This window comes from Euphorbia lathyris, chromosome 6, assembly GCF_963576675.1.
Source record: "Euphorbia lathyris chromosome 6, ddEupLath1.1, whole genome shotgun sequence".
In the NCBI taxonomy this organism is placed as follows: Eukaryota; Viridiplantae; Streptophyta; class Magnoliopsida; order Malpighiales; family Euphorbiaceae; genus Euphorbia; species Euphorbia lathyris.
Genome location: NC_088915.1, coordinates 35,558,303 through 35,578,290, shown reverse-complemented (window position 1 = coordinate 35,578,290; position 19,988 = coordinate 35,558,303). Strand labels below are relative to the sequence as shown.

Below are 19,988 nucleotides of genomic sequence, written 5' to 3'. Positions count from 1 at the left end.
CGAAAAAAATAATAGATATGTTTCCTTTTGTAGATTCAAGTACTTGCTTGTCTTAGTAAAAGCAGCATGTAAGTTAATTAAATAGCACAGAAAAATCTTTGATTTGAGTTGAGTGACAACTCTGAACAACTTGTAATATACTTACTAGATTTGCCTAAGAAGATAGAGAAAGAAATTTTCAATCTAATTCATATTTTTCTCTGGTTGCTATTACTCTATTCAGTTGTTTAACTTACCTTTTCTCAGTTTCTGTGATTTTGATTTTCACTGTTCTCTTTCTTACGTATAAGGTTATTCAGACCCAGTCCTAAGGGCATTGCCACTAAGACTAAGACCTTATAATTTATAGGCTATTTGAGACCCAATCTTAAAGGCATTGCCTCATATTTATATTTATATTTATAAGGTGCAATTCGTGAAGATAATTGTAGGAATATATTAGAGAGGGAGTTGGTGTGAATAGGACTCAAAGGCAATTAGCTAAAAGCTGCTAGAACAGATTCAATTCATTTTGTTACGTATATATGTTTAACCATCTGCCCAAATCTGCACAATTTAGATAAGTTTCTGCTTGATTTTGGTTTGGATAAATTGGTTTAGAATTATGCTCTTCTTAAATAGCAGCATTTTAATCAAATTTCATCCAAATTTAAAATCATATTCTCAAGTATTGCTTCAGTTGCCTCAAAAGTTCATGTTACCAAAACGAAAAATCTAAGTAACATATTCATCGCATCCATCTTATTAAAACGAATTGTTTTTTCTTTTTACAAGGGAAGGGCTATGCCTCAAAGCAAATATTAAACACACGGACATACCTCTCGAAAAGATTGTGCCACTCATGTCAGCAAAAACAACATCATGAAGGTCGCACCACACTCGTGATGAACCAAGGAAAGAGTTCCTACGAAATTCGTCATCCAATCAACTGTCCTACTACCCTCACAGAAGGAATGGAGCACCCTGACATCCCAGTTTTGTCGAAGGATAGCCTGACAACCCTCAATAACCCAATAATACCGCTACATCCAACAATCAAGATCGTGAACAAGACAAACTACCACTAATGAATCAAGCTCAACTATAACCTTCTAATACTTCCAAGCTCAGACCGCAATAGAGCCCCACCATTCTGCAAGCATAGCCATACAAAGCCCAAGATTATACGCAACCCACTTAACCAACGACCTTTATTGTCTTGGACAATGTCATCTGCAGTCGCAAAACCAGGATGGCCCTTACTAACTCCATCATAATTGACCTTCACCCACCCCTCTTCTGGCAGTTTCCAACTAACTGAAATTTCAACTTTACACAGCCCCAACCCTAGCCGAAGCCTTAAACAAATCATTAGGTTGCCGCGCAAGAAACTCCAGCTTTTGAAGCCCATTGGCCACTTCCCCTTTAAACATTTTCCCATTCCGCCATCTCCAAATCCACCAGCATGTTGTGGTAAACAGCACCGGTCAACTGACATCGCCCCATTTAGTGTGGGTTGTAAAATTCATTCAGAGCCAGTCATTAAGACCACCCTCGTAGAAGCGAGCACGCCACTGAAGCGGCACAAACCAATTCCAAGTATCACAGGCCAGGCAGCAATCGCGAGGCAAATGCAGCATAGTCTCCAACAACGTACATGAAGCACAAGTATTAGAGTTACAGAGATGCCTCTTGAAACGGTTGGCGTTAGACAATCTTATCATGAGCAACTAGCCATAGGAAATAACGAATACGCTCCGACACACAGAGCTTCCACACACAATCCCAGTCAAACTCCACGTTGTTATTCGAAACCATATACCCCGAGTCAGCTAGCAAACCGTAATCAGACCTCACTGTAAATTTTCCTGACGATGCAGCAGTCCAGAACCACCCATCCTCGCTGCTCTCTCCATCTAGAATAATGTGAGACGCAAGCTTAAAAATCCAGAAATATGGGAGGCGAGAACTTAAGGCACTCCAGTTCCAACCACCCGAATCAGTCCAGTAATCAGCCACGACCCACAACCTCTCACTATCCGGGATTGGGGTCAAAGCAACATCAAGTAGAGCAATGTCATCAACCCACCTAACTACAATTACAAAACCTCATTTAATGTCATCAATTTATGTTGACTGTTTTTAAAGATAAAAACAAGAATTGAATTCACAAATGCTATTTCGTATGTCTTTCAATCAACTTCAAGTTGCTTCTACTTGTACTAACTACTAACACAAGAAATGCTTTTCTGATTGTCTTTGAACACCTATTCTCAGGAACTTACCGACACAAGAGTTTCAATACAAAGAATCGGATGATCCCAAAGAGGATTATTTTTCAGTTCAACTTTCCCAAAACTTTTCTTTTCAAGATCATATGAAACCAGTTCCTCCATACTAAAATCAAGCAAAATGTTATCTCTGCTCTTTGAATATCCCAAAACTTTCACACTTTGAAATCGAAATGTGTTGAGAAATACGAGTTCCTTAATAGAGTACAATTGTGTCCAACTAAACTCACCAACTCCATCCTTCCTTCTAATATATAAATCAGCCTGAGTATAACAGAAGAAGCTGATGCAAACACAATCTTCTAAAACATGCAAATCAGTTATTACTCTGTGGCTGCTTGGGATTGAGCAGACAGGCAGAGGTATTAAGGAGAAGCTCTCACTTGTAAGATCAAAAGCTAAAATATCTTTCTGTGAATTTTTATCGAAAAATTTAAGAGGTAACCAGTAGAGAGCACCATCTGCAAACATTCCAATTAAAGGTTGGGAGATATAGCTACAAAATTTATAATATTGAGCGTAATTGACATCCTGAATCCTTCTCCAAGTATTTGATCTCACTCCAAACTTCCAAACTTCAAATCCACATTGTGTATATACCATAACCACAGCCTTGTAGCCATCAATACAGTCATAACCCAAACCCGACACAAGTATGCGGTCAAATACAACACTTCTGAAAGGGAAATCCGGAAGCTTACTGTACTGCCGGGTGGATGGATTCCACAGAGCAAGCTTGAATAAAGCTCGACACAAGAGAAGTAAACCGTTGCAGTAGCCATACACTTCGTCTCTTGAGGATGGTAATGGTTTCAATTGAATCTCTTCTTCCACACCGTCATTCATATCGCAAACATGAAATCTGCTCGATCTGTCCTGGAAAATCAGCTTGCGGTGATTCATAGTTTGAGAAGATGTAGTGAGATGCGAATTTACAAAATCAAGGCCATCAATCATTGCGCATAGAGATTTCGAAACACATCTGAAACGCAGAATAGACTTCACCGGAGAAATTAGCAGAATTTCAGTGATTAATTCTTGGGGGATTTCTGCCATCGCCGCTCACACTTGGATTTGTTCTTTTACAAAGAAATTTATAATACTCCCATTTAGTAAGGTAAGTGTCTTGTTTTATTCCAAATCCAAATCGGAATATAACACTTAGCTTACTAAATCTTTAAATGTGTTATTCCAAATTGGAGAATATATATAAAGTAATAATTTAAACATTTAGAAAGCTAAGTATTTTAGTGTAGATGTAATTATTCTCAGATTTTATTGGTAAAAGGTATCTTGAGTCTTGATTATTTTAACTTTACTAGATTGATCTTTAATTTAAGGGATAATTACTAATCTAATCCAATCAAGGATCCCAATTTACATATTTAACCCACATTACTTCCATTTTACCAAATTAGACATTTAAACCCATTTTGGACAAAATTACCCTTATTTTAGTTTGAAGGTTCATCTCCTACCTCACGCTGCTTCCACTTCGACTTCCTCACCTGAACTTTCCCATTCAACTTCATTGTGGTTCATCTTCTTCAGTTTCAGTTCGTTTCAACTGCATTTTACGTTTTATTTTCATCACTATATATAATCCGGTCCGTTCTTCTCTGCATTTTCATTTTATTTTCATCTCCTACCTCGGGCCTGTTTTCATCTGCCGTGCGCGACGAGGATGGCGAGAAAACGGAAGGCGGTGGCGGCGGCAAACGAAGAGGAAGGACGGACGAAACATAAGGTAAGCATGCATCATCTTCTTCTTTGTTGTTTCCACCATTAATGAAGCTTGAATGCGCTCGAATGCGACGTTAATGGCTACCGTGGAAATATTGTCGCATTCGTCTGTGAATGCGCTCAAATGCGATCATTTTAATCGTATATAAACCTGTCGCATTTGTTACCTAAATGCGCTCAAATGCGACCACCTATTACCTTAAATCTTGTCGCATTTGAGCGCATTCATAGACGAATGCGACAAGATTGTAAGTAAAACAAGGAATTATACATAGAATATGTCATATTTGTTAGTGAATTTAATATGTGTATGTTTAAAATTGTTACAGCATCATCCCAAGGAAGCCAAAAAGGGCAAACATAGTTCCATTTTCAAATATCCCAAGGCGTCTGATTCAGATGCTCAAATAACAGTGAGGTTTAATATGGATTCTGGGGTCATGATAAAGAAGTACTTGAGTGAAAAACAGTTAGAAATCTATAGGAAAACATGTTTTGGTCAATATTTGGATATGAAGATTGTTAGTTTCTCTTCTGCAATAGTTCATCATGTCCTATCGCGGGAGATTAAACATAGAGAAAGTAAACACAGGGAGATGTGGTTCAGGGTGAGGGGAGTTGATATGAGGTTTGGAGATTGGGAGTTTGGCCTGATAAGTGGTTTAAGGTTTGGGGTAAACACGGGAGAATTCATGGAAAGGATGAATGAATTAGAGATGCCGCAAAGGTTGCGAAAGAAGTACTTCAAGCAATATAAGACAATAATGACAATTAACTTCTTCAAAGTTTTGAAAAGTATAGAATGGAAGAAGAAGGATGCGACTGACAGATTTGACCAAGATGATGTGATGATTGCCATGCTGTACTTTGTGCATGGCAATGTACTGGACAATGCTAACGATAGGCATGCAAGGGATTGGATTTTGGATCTTGCAGATTATCCAAAACTGTTTAATGAGTTTCTATAGGGTACGTTGGCTTGGGAGGAGACATATAAGACATTGGACTGGGCCATTAGGAAAAGAATGAAGCTAGTCAAGGCAAATGCAGCGGGAGATAGGGGACGTGTTCCATATCAACTTATTGGATTTGCACACGTATTTCAGGTATGGTTTTTATTTTTATATATGGTATTGATTTGGCGTATGATTTTTGTGTATATATATGTTTGGTGTATGAATGCGCCCGAATGCAATCACCAAAGTTACATCTGTGTCGCATTTACTGTTGAATGCGCTCAAATGCGACAAGGTCAGCAATATAACCTTGCCGCATTTGAGCGCATTCAAGTAGAATGCGACAAGGTTGGGTTGCTAACCTTGTCACATTCGAGCGCATTCAAGTATAATGTGACAAGGTTATAGTGCTTATCAAGGGATACCTCTTCTCTACAGAGTTGGATTCTTGAGTTGTGGAAGGTGACTCATGCATATTACAGCAGGAGAAGTGGCAACCCACTTCCACGTTTGCTGAGATGGTCCTAAAGAATAATCCCCTCAAACCAAACAGTTAGAGAAACGTTTACTACAAGTGCATAGAGATTTCTATGTTTTCCATTTATTTTGTATTTGTTTACCAATACATTGCTATTTTTTTCCAATGTAAAGTTGCTGATCCTCCAGACGCGCGTCTTGTGGTCGAGGATGAAGAGAAAAAGTTCAATTGGTACACGTATTTGGTGGACCATGTTGAAGGACGGGAAGATAATATAGATGTAATATTTGCCCAAGTAGGGAAAGGTAAGGAGAAGGTGGAAGATGATGAGGAGGGAGGTGATGAGGAGGAGGAAGGTGATGAGGAGGGTGATGATGAGGAGGGAGGTGATGAGGAGGGACATGCTGAAGAGGGAGGTGATGATGAAGAGGGTGGTGAGGGAGCTGAAGATGATGAGGAAGGGGATGATGAAGTTGATAGATATATCATTGCATCACAAACACAAACGACCGAGATAGATCAACTTCAGAAAGTCCTGATGGATGTGCTTGATAGGCATCATAGGTGGTGCAAAGGAGAATTTAGCAAGGTCGGTAGTAGGTTGGGCAGCCTAGAGGAACGAGTATCATTGATTGAGGGGGATATAAAAGACTTAAAGGCGACTAGTCGACCCAATACTAATCAGATCGATGAAGACAATACGAATGAGGTTGAGAAGGTTCGGGAGAATGAGGAGGCTGAGACCAGTATTGTTCGGGAGGAGGTAGACATGGTTCAAGAGGAGCCAAGTAAAGATGGAAAGGAGCAAGAGGCAGCTATTATGGTTCAAGAGGAGCCAAGTAAAGATGGAAACGTTCAGAAGGAGGTAGATATGGTTCAAGAGGATTTGACCAAGGGCGATGAGGTTAATATGGGTGGAAATCGAGAGGAGGTTCAGAGTGTTATTATCGTATTAGACGATTCTGTGCCCGAGGAAGTTGTCCATCTTGATGATTCTGTTCCTGAGGAAGTTGTCCATTTTGCTGTAATGCGCTCAAATGCGACAAGTTTGATTCAACAATGAATTTTTTGAACCGCATTTGAGCGCATTCAACACTCCAATGCGACAAGGTTTGTAAACAACATTGTCGCATTTGACTGGAATGCGCTCTAATGCGACAAGTTTGATTCAATGCGTTATTTTCTGAACCACATTTGAGCGCATTCAACACTCAAATGCGATATGGTTTGTAAACAACATTGTCGCATTTGACTGGAATGCGCTCCAATGCGACAAGTTTGATTCAATGCGTTATTTTCTGAACCGCATTTGAGCGCATTCAACACTCAAATGCTACATGGTTTGTAAACAACATTGTCGCATTGGAGCGCATTCAACACTCAAGTTCGACAAAGACAACCCATCAATGCTTCATTAGAATCATAGAATATAAGGTACACTGTAAAGTTGGTTGCCCCTTAGAATCATAAAGTCTTAAAACAAGCACTATGTTAAGGTACACTGTAAAGTTGGTTGCCCCTTAGAATCATAAATGCTTCGAGGTAGTAGTGTTAGAACAACTTGCTGAACTTGAGATTACACTAGGAAGCCGTGTGGTGTTGCTGAACTTGAGATTACACTAGGAAGCCGTGTGGTGTTTGGAAGCATGGAGGGACAATTCAAACGATTATGACCGATGCTCCCGCATCTGCTACACCTTGTGCGAATTACATCTTCACCCACGGATGGCCTTCTTTTCTGACCTTTTGGACGACCAGCAAACCGCCCCTCTTTCTTAGGAGGAAGCACCTTCATAGGATTCTTGTTCACTTTCCATTCCGATTGGTGACCAAGTGGATATATCGACTCACCCCATGCCAACTTAAGTGACTCATTGGTGTAGTAACAATGCACCCACCTATAGGCGTTATCCATCCTTGCTTTGGAAGCAACTTTCCATACGTGTTCATATGGAAATTGGGCTAGTTGCCATTTCCTGCAAGTACATGTTCCTGCATTTAAATCAACAAGTCCCCCCTTTACCCGATCACCGATTTGAAAGGTGTGATTATCCACAGGGAAATACGAACAACGTATTGCTGCCCCTACACGCTTTATCATCTTTTTTTTCGGCAACTTGGCCAAATACCCCACACGTTCTTCTGCAGAAACATATTAATCTCATAAATAGTTATGTATTATAAATAAAATAAAAGACACGTTTATAACCTGCTTCTGTACGCCTCTCGTAAAACCATTTCTGTAGTGTCATGCGTATGAACTCAACCAACATTGTGATTGGTAGACGTCTAGCCTCCACCATTAACGCGTTGAATGATTCTGCAACATTCGTGGTGATAATGTTATACTGACGACCACAGAAGAATGCACGTGACCATTTCTCTTTTCCAGCTTGCAGTAAATGGTCGGCAGCACCAGAATGTAGTGAACGAAGTGTCGCAAAGTTTTCCTCAAAATCAGATACCCGATAGGATTTTGCACATTTCCAAAACGCGTCATCTATCTTACGAATTCCATGAAATTTGGCCTTCACATTTTGTTGCAGATGACGAGCGCATGCCCCATGTACAGCATTAGGAAAAACCAAATTAACTGCATGTATAATGCTCTGATTTCGATCTGATATAATGGCCAGATCTTCAACATCGTGCAGACACTCTTTCAATTTATTCATAAACCAAAGCCACGATTCATTACTTTCTTTCGGGCCAACTCCAAATGCAATAGGAAAGATCATTTTGTTCCCATCAATGGCAACTGCAATGTATAATATGTCAGGATATTTACCTTTTAGAAAAGTTCCATCAACGGCTAAGACAGGTCGAATATGTTGTTTAAAATCTCTCAATGAAGCACCCATAGCCATAAAGAAAAATCTAAATTGATCATCATCATCTGTCTCTATATGTGTCACGGTTCCCGGGTTTGTACTCTTCAACATCTCACAGTAGTCCGGTAACAACATGAACGATTCCTCCGGCGAACCACTCTGAGCTTCCAATGCCTAGTGTCTTGCTCTCCAAGCTTGCATATAAGAGAGAGTAACGGAAAAATCTTGTTCAAAATCGAAAACAATATCCTTTGGTCGATGCACCCGATTTTCCAAATCAAACCTATTTCGGAGTAGTATCCCTGCAATACGTTTCCCCGCTTGCCTATGGTGCGGACATATCTGATCTCTCCCACAAGTGTGCATGTCCATACCATCCATTCTTGAAAGCCTGAACAAATTGGAACCTAGAATGACGATCCCTCTAGCCCTCCATTTACATTTGTCCACATCCTTACATTTCACCTCAAACAAAGACTTGTTTGATTTGTAAACCTTCCATTCAAACGAATTTTCAATTGCATATTTTCCAAGTGAATCTTGCAATTTAACTTTGTTTGAAAATATATCATTGACCCTCAAAGTAGTCCCTCCGTTTGATTGCTTAGGTGCAATCATATTCACAGGCGCATCATATTGCTTTGGACACCATCGAAATGGATCAGTCATCCTTTTCATTCTATCTAACAATCCTCATATGGGATACGTTGGACGCATTCAGATTGCTTAGTTGTTTCACGAACACTTTTAACAGGAATTTCATTCTGATTGATATCTTCATTTTTCACATTGTCACCATTATCGTAACAATAATCATTATCATAATGCTCATCATAATGATCATGATTATGATTATTCAGATAATCATCATTATTGTAGTTCTGATAATCGATACCATTTCCACCATCGTTATCATCCTTACCATGTATAGGAGCATCCAGTTCGATGGTGGGATCATTACTTACTACTTCCGTTGGTTTGCTTTGGCCAACATGTCCATCCTTGTTAGGTCGCAATGCTGAAGCTTGTATTGTTCGCATGTTTAGAGTAACATATAATGGAATCAAATCGGTCGGATTCATTCGGCAATACTCTATGAATCCCATGATATCTTCATTGTCATCAATATGTGCTATCCCACCACGCAGTTTATTTGGACCATATGTCGCCTGTATGGACATTTGGAGATCATACGAGGTTGAATCAACGCGAAGTGCACCATAAACTTTCTCTTTCAATTTTTGCAAGTCAATCTCTGTTGGCAAAACCAACAACTTCGCTTTACCACCCACGTATGTCATCACAGTTCCCTCTGTGGTCCATAGTCCGTTCCAAGATAAAAAAAACATGTACACCTCTCTTTGGTTGACATACTTCTACATTTAGTAAAATGGACACGTGATCAAAACATAATAAAGCCAATTCATATGTAAATGCGACTCAAATGCGACATGCTACACCAAAATGCGACTCAAATGCGACAAGCTATACCAAAATGCGACCGCTAAATGCGACATGCTACATCAAAATGCAACCGCAAATGCGACATGGCTCTGAATGCGACTAGCTATATGTGAGTCCTTGTCGCATTTGATTCTCTGTGTCGCATTTGAGCACCAGAATGCGACACATCGGGCGATAATGGCGGAATCGAAAAATGTCAAGATTCAAGCAAATGCATTCGAATACCAACTGTATATTTCTAGTAATGTGTATGAAAAATAAAGAAATGATACTTACATGAACTTGAATGGGGTATGGATGTGCTTAGATCTTAGGTTGAGTTGATGAATTTTGCTGTGAGAATGTGAAAGTAAATGAAAGGGAAAGAGGAGATGGGTTGTTATATAAGAATAAGGGTAGTTTTGTCTAAAATGGGTGAAAGTGTCTAATTTGATAACTTGAAGGCAAGGTGTGTTATATATGTAAATTGAGGTCCTTGATTGATTTAGATTAGTAATTATCCCTTAATTTAAATACATTAAGCCTTGTTTTTTTTTTTTATCATATTACCTTAATGATGACCCAAAAAAAAAAAACAAATCAACTTTGGGCATTAAACTCAATTATTAGAACACTGTATATGTTTCAAATTTACTTTTGTAACAGTTTGAAAAAAATATATATCTAAGTATAATGTAAGTATAGAAAAATTATAAACCTTATAACTAATTTTTTTTTAATAAACCGAACTCTTTATTAGCTAGAATCAGCAAGAAGAATCGAAACCAAAAATGAGGGAGTGTCAAACCACTCACTACGAACAGACGAAGAACTAACTGCTCTAGCAAGACTATGAGCCGCAAAGTTCGCTGAACGTTTTACAAACGAGACGGTAACATTACCTATCTCATGAATTAAATCTAAACATTCACTAACAATATCAGACATATAGGAACAATTTTGAGACTTGTGATTAATGTCTTGTACTACCACCAAACAGTCAGATCGAATATCAATATTCTTAAATCTGCTTCCCTTCAACCAGGACAATGCCTCCTTAATCGCCATTGCTTCTGCCACAGCAGGCTCAAAATACCCTTCAAGTTTTCCATGACTAGCATAGACGCAATCCCCCTGATTATTACGAATAAGGAAGCCGAACGAACAAAAATTCCCCTCACTGAACACCCAGCATCCACGTTACAGGCAAAATTCCCAACTTCTGGTCTGATCCATTTGTTTACGCTACCATCGGTGGGCTTAATCTCAACATGTCGCAATTCCAATGCAGTCTGCCATTCCGAGTAATCCTTAGCAACAGCTCTAACCACTTCAATTGAAGAATCACGACGGTGGTTCCAAACTTGACGGTTTCTATTTTTCCAAATATGCCAAAGATTATAAAAAATCTTACATGTTAGTCGCTGGTCTACAATTGATAACACGCTTTCAATCCACTCAACCGTATCAAGAACTGCATTCATCCTATCATCCCCAAAAAATAAATCCCAAACTTGTCTGACCTCATGACAATGAATAAGTGCATGAATCTCATCCTCATTACGTTCATCACAGAGCGGACAAATTGGGGATAAATCGCTATGCCGAGCTTGTAAATTACACATGACAGGTAAGCAACCAGATAGAATTCTCCATACCAGATTCAACCAAAATCGGAATAATAAAAGACCTCAGAATGGTTTTTGCCATTTTGATTTGGTGATGGGGATGCATTATTAATCTCTGACAATCGAGACTTAATTGAAATAAATGCGTCCAAGCACAAAATTACTAAGAACTGAATTGAAATGCAGTGGATTTGATACTGAAGTTGAAGACAGTTATTTACAAGTTGAATTAAGAAGACAGCTATGAAGAACTAAAAATGAAATATTTGGAAAACAGAACACAAGAAAACTGATATTTGAGAATTTTTACAGCCAAGTTTGTGTTGTTGATCTCTTCACAGAAAAAAATTGGAAGAAAGCTCTTGAACACGATATTCAACTCCTCTTCCACTTAATGTTCTCGTTCCTCCATAACTCCCATGGAACCCACTAATTCCACTTTTCCATTATGAATAATAATTCATGGAAATAAAACAAAATAAGAAAAATGAAATCAAAATAATAATGTTTCGTTTGACCCTATTCAACTAAAAATAAAATATGGTTGGTGTAAACAATTACCATTTATTTTTGTAAACAAAATCACTTGGGACATTTTTTATTTGAATAAGGGTCTTTTACATTAACATTCAAGACAGCGAAGGAAACAATATGGAATTCCAGTCACCAAAACATTAAAAATCAACTGAAATTCCTCCTCCATGTTTCATCTGTCAATAAAGCACACAAATGACAATGCAACACAAAGCAAAGGTAGCCATCTCTGAGTATTAATATTCTTATAGAGTTTGCTTTCCTGATGCAGGGTCTTTCTAGTCTACCAGATGTTTAAACGTAATACATTACCTGCCACGAAAGGAAAAAAGATAACATGAGCCTGTCAATTCTGGTGTAAAATAGCAAAGGGGAAACATTTTTAGACACAGGTGGATAGCAAATGTCAACGAGTGTCAACTACACAATAGCTATTTACATTGTACCAGAACACAATAACCATGCATCTCATTCTCATATGCCATCATAAGCACTATGCATACTAACATAGACTAGCATATGTTACCATATATGAACTGTGAGATAAACCGAAAACCAAGTTGGTGTCGTTAACATAGTTTATACAACTCCTGCATGTGAGATGCTAGATAAAAATGCTGAATAACAAGTATGAGATCTATATTTCCAGATAATGATGGCAGAAAACATCAATTAAAGATGCAACTTTCTAATTTATAAACCTTTTGGCCTTGAATGCTATAGATTTAGATGTACATAACTTATTATCCTCAGGCAAACTCATTCTGTATGCAGATTTTTCAAAAGAATGTACAATGCATAGGGAATCTGACAAAACCTTAAGAGGTTGAAGGATTTGTCGCAGCTGCACCATTTGAACCAGTAGCCTCAACAGCAGATGGGGGCACATAAATTCGTGCCTTTTTCAAAATTTCAGCAACAACCCAGTTCTTTCTTTTGCTCAATGGCCTAGAAGGATCCAATCTAACCTGAAATCAAATTTTCACAAAATAAATAAATCACTATATAAAAGATCATTATCAATCTCCAAGACAAAGTTGTTACTGCAGTCAATCATGTTGTTTTTATGTTCAGTAGCCAATATTACTGTGGACAGTAGAAATGAAAAAAATAAGGAATCAGTCGAAATAGGCATGCTTCCTATTGTTAATCCACAACCAAATGAAGCATACTAAATTCTAATATGAGTAGCCTTTAATTAAATCAATAATTGGAGGACTGCATCAATAAAGCACATCAGTTATGTATTATGATTATTCATAGTAAGTAACTAAAACGGCACCCACAGGGCAAGCCAGTGAAATGAAAGCCTCAACTATGTCTTCACTTATCATTTCAAAGGATAAGTGGTAGTAGAAGCCAACACAAGGCCACTGGTGCAGTCAGTTTGCCTCATTTTCCCTCATACTTATTACCATCTTTCAGAGGTTTATGCATGAACCAACTATGGTGCAAACGCTAGGCAAATCTGCAACTGCAACCCATAGAGTGCAATGGTTATTGTAACTACAAACAGAGTACGGTTTCCTGAGTTTTGACAAGTTCTTCTTTTCTTTTAAATAAAAACTAGACAAATAAGAAGCAGGGTATCTCAGTTTCATCTACAATCTCAATGGATCTAATTTTCTACCACAAAAGTTCTAGAAGCCAAGGTCAAGAATAAAATGACAATGTTACAATAACAAACCAAATATATTAACTAAAAGTGATTGATGTAGCCATATGCATGTATACTAGTAAAAAGTGATCCAGCTGTTAAAAGAAAGCTAAGAAACATTAAAAAAAAATCACAGCAAGTGTAGAAGAAACTTTGAGCTTGTAGTTTGATATTTACATTCTGTATGAAAAGATAGTCCATAAAATTCAAAGAGATGTACTTACTCGATCGCCAATGTTGCAAAGGTTGTTTTCGTCATGGGCCATGAACTTGGAAGTGCGCTTGACATAGCGGTTGTATACCTTGTTGTGGAACAACCTATCAACTGCTACCACTACAGATTTCTGCATTTTATTGGACACCACCATTCCTACTATAGACTTCATCTTCCCTGATTCCTTTAAACTCTAAAAACCCCAAGCTTTGATAACAGCAAGCATTCAAGATTCCAATATCAAATGGTTGTCGCCTTATCTAGCTGTTGAATAAAACCAACCATTTTAGCTTCATTCTCTCTCGGTTCTTGGGGATTGCCCACTACTATAGGGGTGAGCTTCGGTCAGTTTTGAGATAAGACCCAATTAACCAAAATTTTCATGACCTCGTTATAAGGGCATTAAGAGGCTGGAAAGTATGATTATATTAACAGCATAACCATGTACAAGTATTTATACAAGAGACGGAAACCAGAATTCCTATAAACAAGAGCAATGGTAGATAAGCTGAGTTTGAATTTGAAAACAGAAGACTTTCAAAATAAACTGCAACAGAAAAGGATTTCTCGGATAACTGATATCCTCCATTACTCACAAGTTATAAACTATCAAGTATCAGCGCAATGCAATTATATTGATTAATGCAGCTCGAGAATCAATTTTCATATATGTAATCGGAGAAATCGTGACCACTAGTATAAAAAAATAAAAATACTAAACTGAAACCTTCAAAAACAAATTTGCTAAAAAAAACACATTAACTGCTGATGCAAGAATGCCCCATCACAGAAACGCGAAAGAGATGCAATCCAAAGCCAGAACCAAAATTCAAATAAAAATTGGGGAAACATCAAAGAAAGAGAGAGAGACTTACAGTGAAAAGGCGGAAGACTTCACTGATTCGAGATAGTGAGGACTGAGGACTGAGGGATTATCCAAATGGTTGTGTGGGTAGCTGCGCCTGCTCGAGATGCAACAAAATTTGAGCTAGGGTTTGGATTGAGGACTGATCGAGATATGGTGAGGGAGGGGGGTGCTGCTGTCTGTGTGGAAGTGGGTTTTAGTGAGATGGTTTGTGACTAGTCATATACCCGTGCACGGGAATAAACAATTTTTTTAATAGTTAACGGTTTTGATAAATGCAGCCTAGGGCTGCATACAATCATTAAATATAATAAAATATTTTTTTTATATTTTCAAGATATATATTTATTATGCATTGAATTTTTAAATACATTAAAATTCATTTAATATAATTATAAATTTTTTTATACTTTTATATCTGCAATAATTTTTTATTTTTTATTTTTTAAAAAGATATCTGCATTTATTATTTCGACAGGTTATTTATAACTGTGTTAGTAATAGAATAAAAGTTACAAATAACTCGTCGAAATAACACAGTTACAAATAACCTGTCGAAATGATGATGTTTAAGTCTGACAGATAAAAGTTACACACAAACTTCTTTGAAATATCTGATGTAATAGTCAAATAGCTGTTAAATCACTAAGTTCAAATTTTCTGTCGTGTAAGGAAAAAATCGAACATACTTGACATTGTTAGGGGTAAAATTGCACAAATTCATAGTTACGAGTAAATCTGCATTGTTTAAAGAATGTTAGAAGTTCAATGTATAATAAATGTAGGTTATTTGTAACTGTGTTATTTCGACAAGTTATTTGTAACTTTTATTCTGTTACTAACACAGTTATAAATAACATGTCGAAATGATAAATATAGATATCTTTTCAAAAAATAAAAAATTAATGCAGATATAGAAAATATAAAAGAATTTATAATTGCATTAAATGAATGTTGGTGTATTTAAAAGTTCAATGCATAATAAATATACATCTTGAAAATATAAAAGAATATTCTATTGTATTTAATGCTTATATGCAGCCCTAAGGACGGCATATATCAAAACTGATTTTTTAAACTTCATTAAAAAATTAAAATTATGTGGGTAAACGAAATATGAGTAATAATTTAGTTTGGATAATAATATAAATCATAATTATGATCGTCCGTTTGTTCGTAAAGCCCACACTGAATAGAATCTGCCACGTTGTTAATATAGTCATTAATTTGATTCTAAGCTTATCGTTTTAATTCATTTCGTTATTTTCATTTTTCAATTTTCGTTATTTCAATTACAATTAATTAAATTTCAATTTTTTTTTTTTTGGTAGAAAAGGAAAAGAAAAACGAATAACAACAAACTACCCAGGAATTAGCCTAGGGAAGCTAACCCCAATCCTATCTTCTAAGAGAAGATGAGAGATGAAACTAGGGGAAACAGGAAGGGTAGTAACGCCTAACGTCCTTTCATGGCCCGCCGCCGCCAAGCGATCAGCAACACGATTCTGCTCTCTAAAAATGTGTCTGAACTCTACGAACTCAAAGGAGGAGCAAAGCCTTATAATAGCTTTGATGAGGTTGCGACTGTTAAGACCCATAGAATGATTCTCAGAAATCATTTTGATTGCTTCCAAATTATCAGACTCCACAGAGAGCCTCTTAACACCCAGCCTTTTAGCAAGATTGATTCCAGTAAGAATAGCCCAGAGCTCCGCAGAAAAGGAAGAACCCAACCCTAAATTCTGGGAGAACCCAGAAAGCCAGACGCCCCCTACATCTCTAAGCACACCTCCAGCCGCAATCTTACCGTTACTGAGGCAGGAACCATCAGTATTCAGCTTCACAACCCCCTCTCTTGGCCTGCTCCATCCCACGAGATGGACATCACAACACTGAGAGGCTCTGGCAAGGGACTCTCCTTTGAAACTATCGATAATAGAGAAAAGTTTTTTCGAGAAGAAATCAGCTAAGTTTGTCATAAAAACAGTTTTATCTCCAAAAATCTCCTCGTTTCTCCATTTCCAAACTTGGTGACAGATAATAGCAAAGAAAATGTCACCATGCTCCATGTATGGAAGCAACTTTCCTCTAACACCATCAGAGAACCAGTCGACCTCAGAATGTGCCATGAAGGAAGAGAAAATATGGTGTGGGAGAATTTTCCTCCAAACCTCTTTACTATTAGAGCAATCTCTAAGAGCATGGCACAAAGTCTCAACATGGCCTCTGCATCTACTGCAAGCTCCAGAATCAGCCAAGTGCCTTCTGTGCCTATCCGAATTAGTAAGAAGCCTGTCCTTAACGCCCAGCCACAGGAAACTCCTAATACGGAAAGGAACTTTAAGGGTCCAAATCGACTTCCACACATCCGAGGGAGGATCAGATCTAAAGAGAGAGAAAGCTTCAAAGGCCGATTTGCAAGAATAAACTCCATTGTTAGTCAGCGCCCAACAGTGCCTATCCAAGTCTTCCTCTATCAATTATGTTCTCATTTTATTTCATAATTAATTAGATATTTGAGTTGACTATTATATATAATATTAGATGTGATTGTAATTATCGGCTTTTGTTGAACAATTGTGTGAAAAAATAGAAAAGGAAATAGGATGAACACGGACTTTTGGAAAGAATAGCCGAACACTATTACTCAATTTTCATATATTCAAAAATACCAATACAATATATAGCTTTATTCAGAAAGTAAAGAAAATACCAAAATACCCAACATGTGAAAAGACTAAAATACTAATCATATTAGAAATAAAAACTAACACTCCCCCCCCCCGTCGTAAGCCTAAACACTAGGCAATTGAGCTAATCCCATTGAACCAAGGCATCAAACATCTGTGAAGCAGACAGAGACTTTGTGAATAGATCTGCTAGTTGACATTCTGAAGAAACATAAATAGTGCAAAGGAATCCATTCTCTACATGTTCTCGGATGACATGTACATCGATGTCAAAATATTTTCCAACTACTAAATATAGATTTTTTGTATTTTTTAAATTTTCAATTGTATATATAAAACACACAAAAAAAGATTCACATGTATTAAGCACCAAAAACACACATAAACTGTAAGGTGCCGTTTGGTTCGCGGAATGAAATGGAATGAAATAGAATTGCTATTTCAGAAGAATAGAATAGAAATTTTTTAGGAATAACTATTCTTATGTTTGGTTTGTGGAATAAGATAGAACATATAATTTTTCATTCAAAAAAACAACATTACCTTCAAATCTATTACTATAAATTGTACGTTTTCTCATGTTATTAACGTTATTGTGTTTTTTTTTTTTTTGCATTTTTTCTTCAGTTTTTCGTGTTTTCACATTTAGTTTTTCGGTTTTTCTTTTTTCGCATTTTGTTACTTTTTCGTGTTATTCACGTTTTTTCATGTTTTTCGTATTTTTCATGTTTTTGTGTTTTTTACATTTTCGTGTTTTGTTTGCATTTTTCGTCCCTTCATGTTTATCGTGTTTTTCACGTATTGTCACGTTTTTGTGTTTTCGTGCTTTTTGTATGTTTTCACGTTTTCGTGTTTTTTGTATTTTTCACGTTTTGTCACTTTTTCGCATTCATGTTTTGTGCTTTTTCAAGTGTTTGCTTTTTTTAGCGTTTTTGTATTTTTCGCGTTTGTTCACCATTTCATGTTTTTGCGGGTTTTTTTTCATATTCTCATCTTTTGTAACTTTTTCACGTTATTCATGCTTTTCGTGTTTCATATTTTTTATATTTTTTATTCAGTCATCCCTTAGTTTCAATTTTCAGATTTCAAGTTTCATTCACTATTCCCCGTACATTTTTATTCTATTTGTTGTTCAATCATTTCCTGTAAGATCGGTATCGTTTTGATAATTGAATCCTTTAAGAATTTTCAGTCTCTTTAATTCTTACAATCGTTTGTTAAGTAGAAATTAGAAAGCGCACTCAATTCACTTCATAGTTCGATAATACTATAATTCTCTGGCACGATCGCAATTTCCCACGAAAGAGTTTTTTGATGGAGAGTATTTTTTTTTTTAAGGTGACGTGGTATTGGTTGGAGGAACCCTCCAACCACTAAAGATGCTCTAAAATTCCTCATAAAGGCTCCATTTAGGAGTACGAAGGCTTCATTTAGGGGCAAAATTCTCCAATAACCTGGATTTATCTCAAAGTTTCCCTCATTTGTTGAATACAAACATGAAAAAAATGTAGTCACGAGAAGATGTTTGAATGTGAAGTTGATTCCAAATAACATTGTCTAAATATTGGTGTACTGCGTTCATAAAAAAGTTCGTTATTAAGTACTAGTTGTCCCAAGTAACAATCTGAGGGTGAAGTTTATTGGGAAAGCCTAGAGATTTGATCCCTATCTCAGATTGAGATTATAGAAAATGTTGTATTCACTACTCACCAATTCACTTGATGTTTCTCCCCATTGCAAAATGGATAGTCTAGTTAAGGGTAATCATTTGGGCTTTACACCTGTTCTATCAAGTGTAATTAAGCACGTAAACTTGCAATTCTAACATTATTATACCACAAAATATACCCAACCAATCAAACTACTTTAATTCATGGTCAACTTGTTCTTTCTGGAAAATAAATTAAATTAATGTGAATTATACAAGTTTTAACATGGATATAGCCAGTTTCAAGAGCCGAAGCCTTACTTAAAGGGTGGTTCCGCTGCTTGTAAGTTGTAACCCCTAAAATTAGTTTATATTTACCATATAACATTATTTTAATATTTTGAAAATATTTCAAAATGGTTGATTTAATTTAACATGCATGCATTTCTTATTTTTACAAGTCAAATAATTTAGTTTGTCTTACCAAAAAAAAAAAAAAAGTTTCCGAATCAAATTTAAGATGCCTTCTTTGCTTACTTTGTTTTTGACAAAATAAGTTTTATTTTGTTTTTTCTACCATTAGATTAGCTTACTTTATCAAAGTTCATCATCATCCAATGATTGAAAAAACAAAATATAGCTTACTTTATAAAAAACAAAGTAAGCATAGCCTAACCCCAAATTTTAATATATCATTTAAAAAAATGACTAAAAATAATATAAAAAAATGTAAAAATATTATAATTTTTAAAAAATTAACATTGAACTTATAGAAAATTAAATATATTTATTTCTGGACTCTTTTAGTATTTTAGCCAACACACCAAAACGACGAAGTTTTAGTAACTGGAAGTTAAAAAGAAAAATTTGCCTGGACTTTAAAAAATTACTCCTAACCGCCGGAGCTAAAATTATGAATTAGTGGCTCCACCACTCGACACAGCATCACACTATGCCTACCAAAAAATAGCAGCAGTTTAATCAAATTTCATCCAAAATCAAAGCACTGAAATACTGTTGACTCAATTGCA

At 36.6% G+C, this 19,988-nt stretch overlaps 1 protein-coding gene across 4 annotated transcripts; it reads right to left on the bottom strand.

The window, feature by feature from the left end:
• Window positions 1–11,893: 11,893 nt before the first annotated feature.
• On the bottom strand, window positions 11,894–14,855 carry LOC136234153 (uncharacterized). 4 transcript variants are annotated; one of them, XM_066023933.1, is made up of 4 exons: window positions 14,630–14,855; window positions 13,765–14,164; window positions 12,701–12,851; window positions 11,894–12,195 (listed from the first exon to the last, which is right to left on the bottom strand). In XM_066023933.1, the coding sequence occupies exons 2-3, from the start codon at window positions 13,924–13,926 to the stop codon at window positions 12,702–12,704; spliced, it is 312 nt and encodes a 103-aa protein (XP_065880005.1). In that variant the 5' UTR covers window positions 13,927–14,164; window positions 14,630–14,855; the 3' UTR covers window positions 11,894–12,195; window position 12,701. The 4 variants fall into 4 exon arrangements, with proteins under 4 accessions (XP_065880005.1, XP_065880004.1, XP_065880006.1 ...); XM_066023932.1 differs by having other exon boundaries at window positions 13,765–14,080; XM_066023934.1 differs by having other exon boundaries at window positions 13,765–14,077.
• Window positions 14,856–19,988: the final 5,133 nt, after the last annotated feature.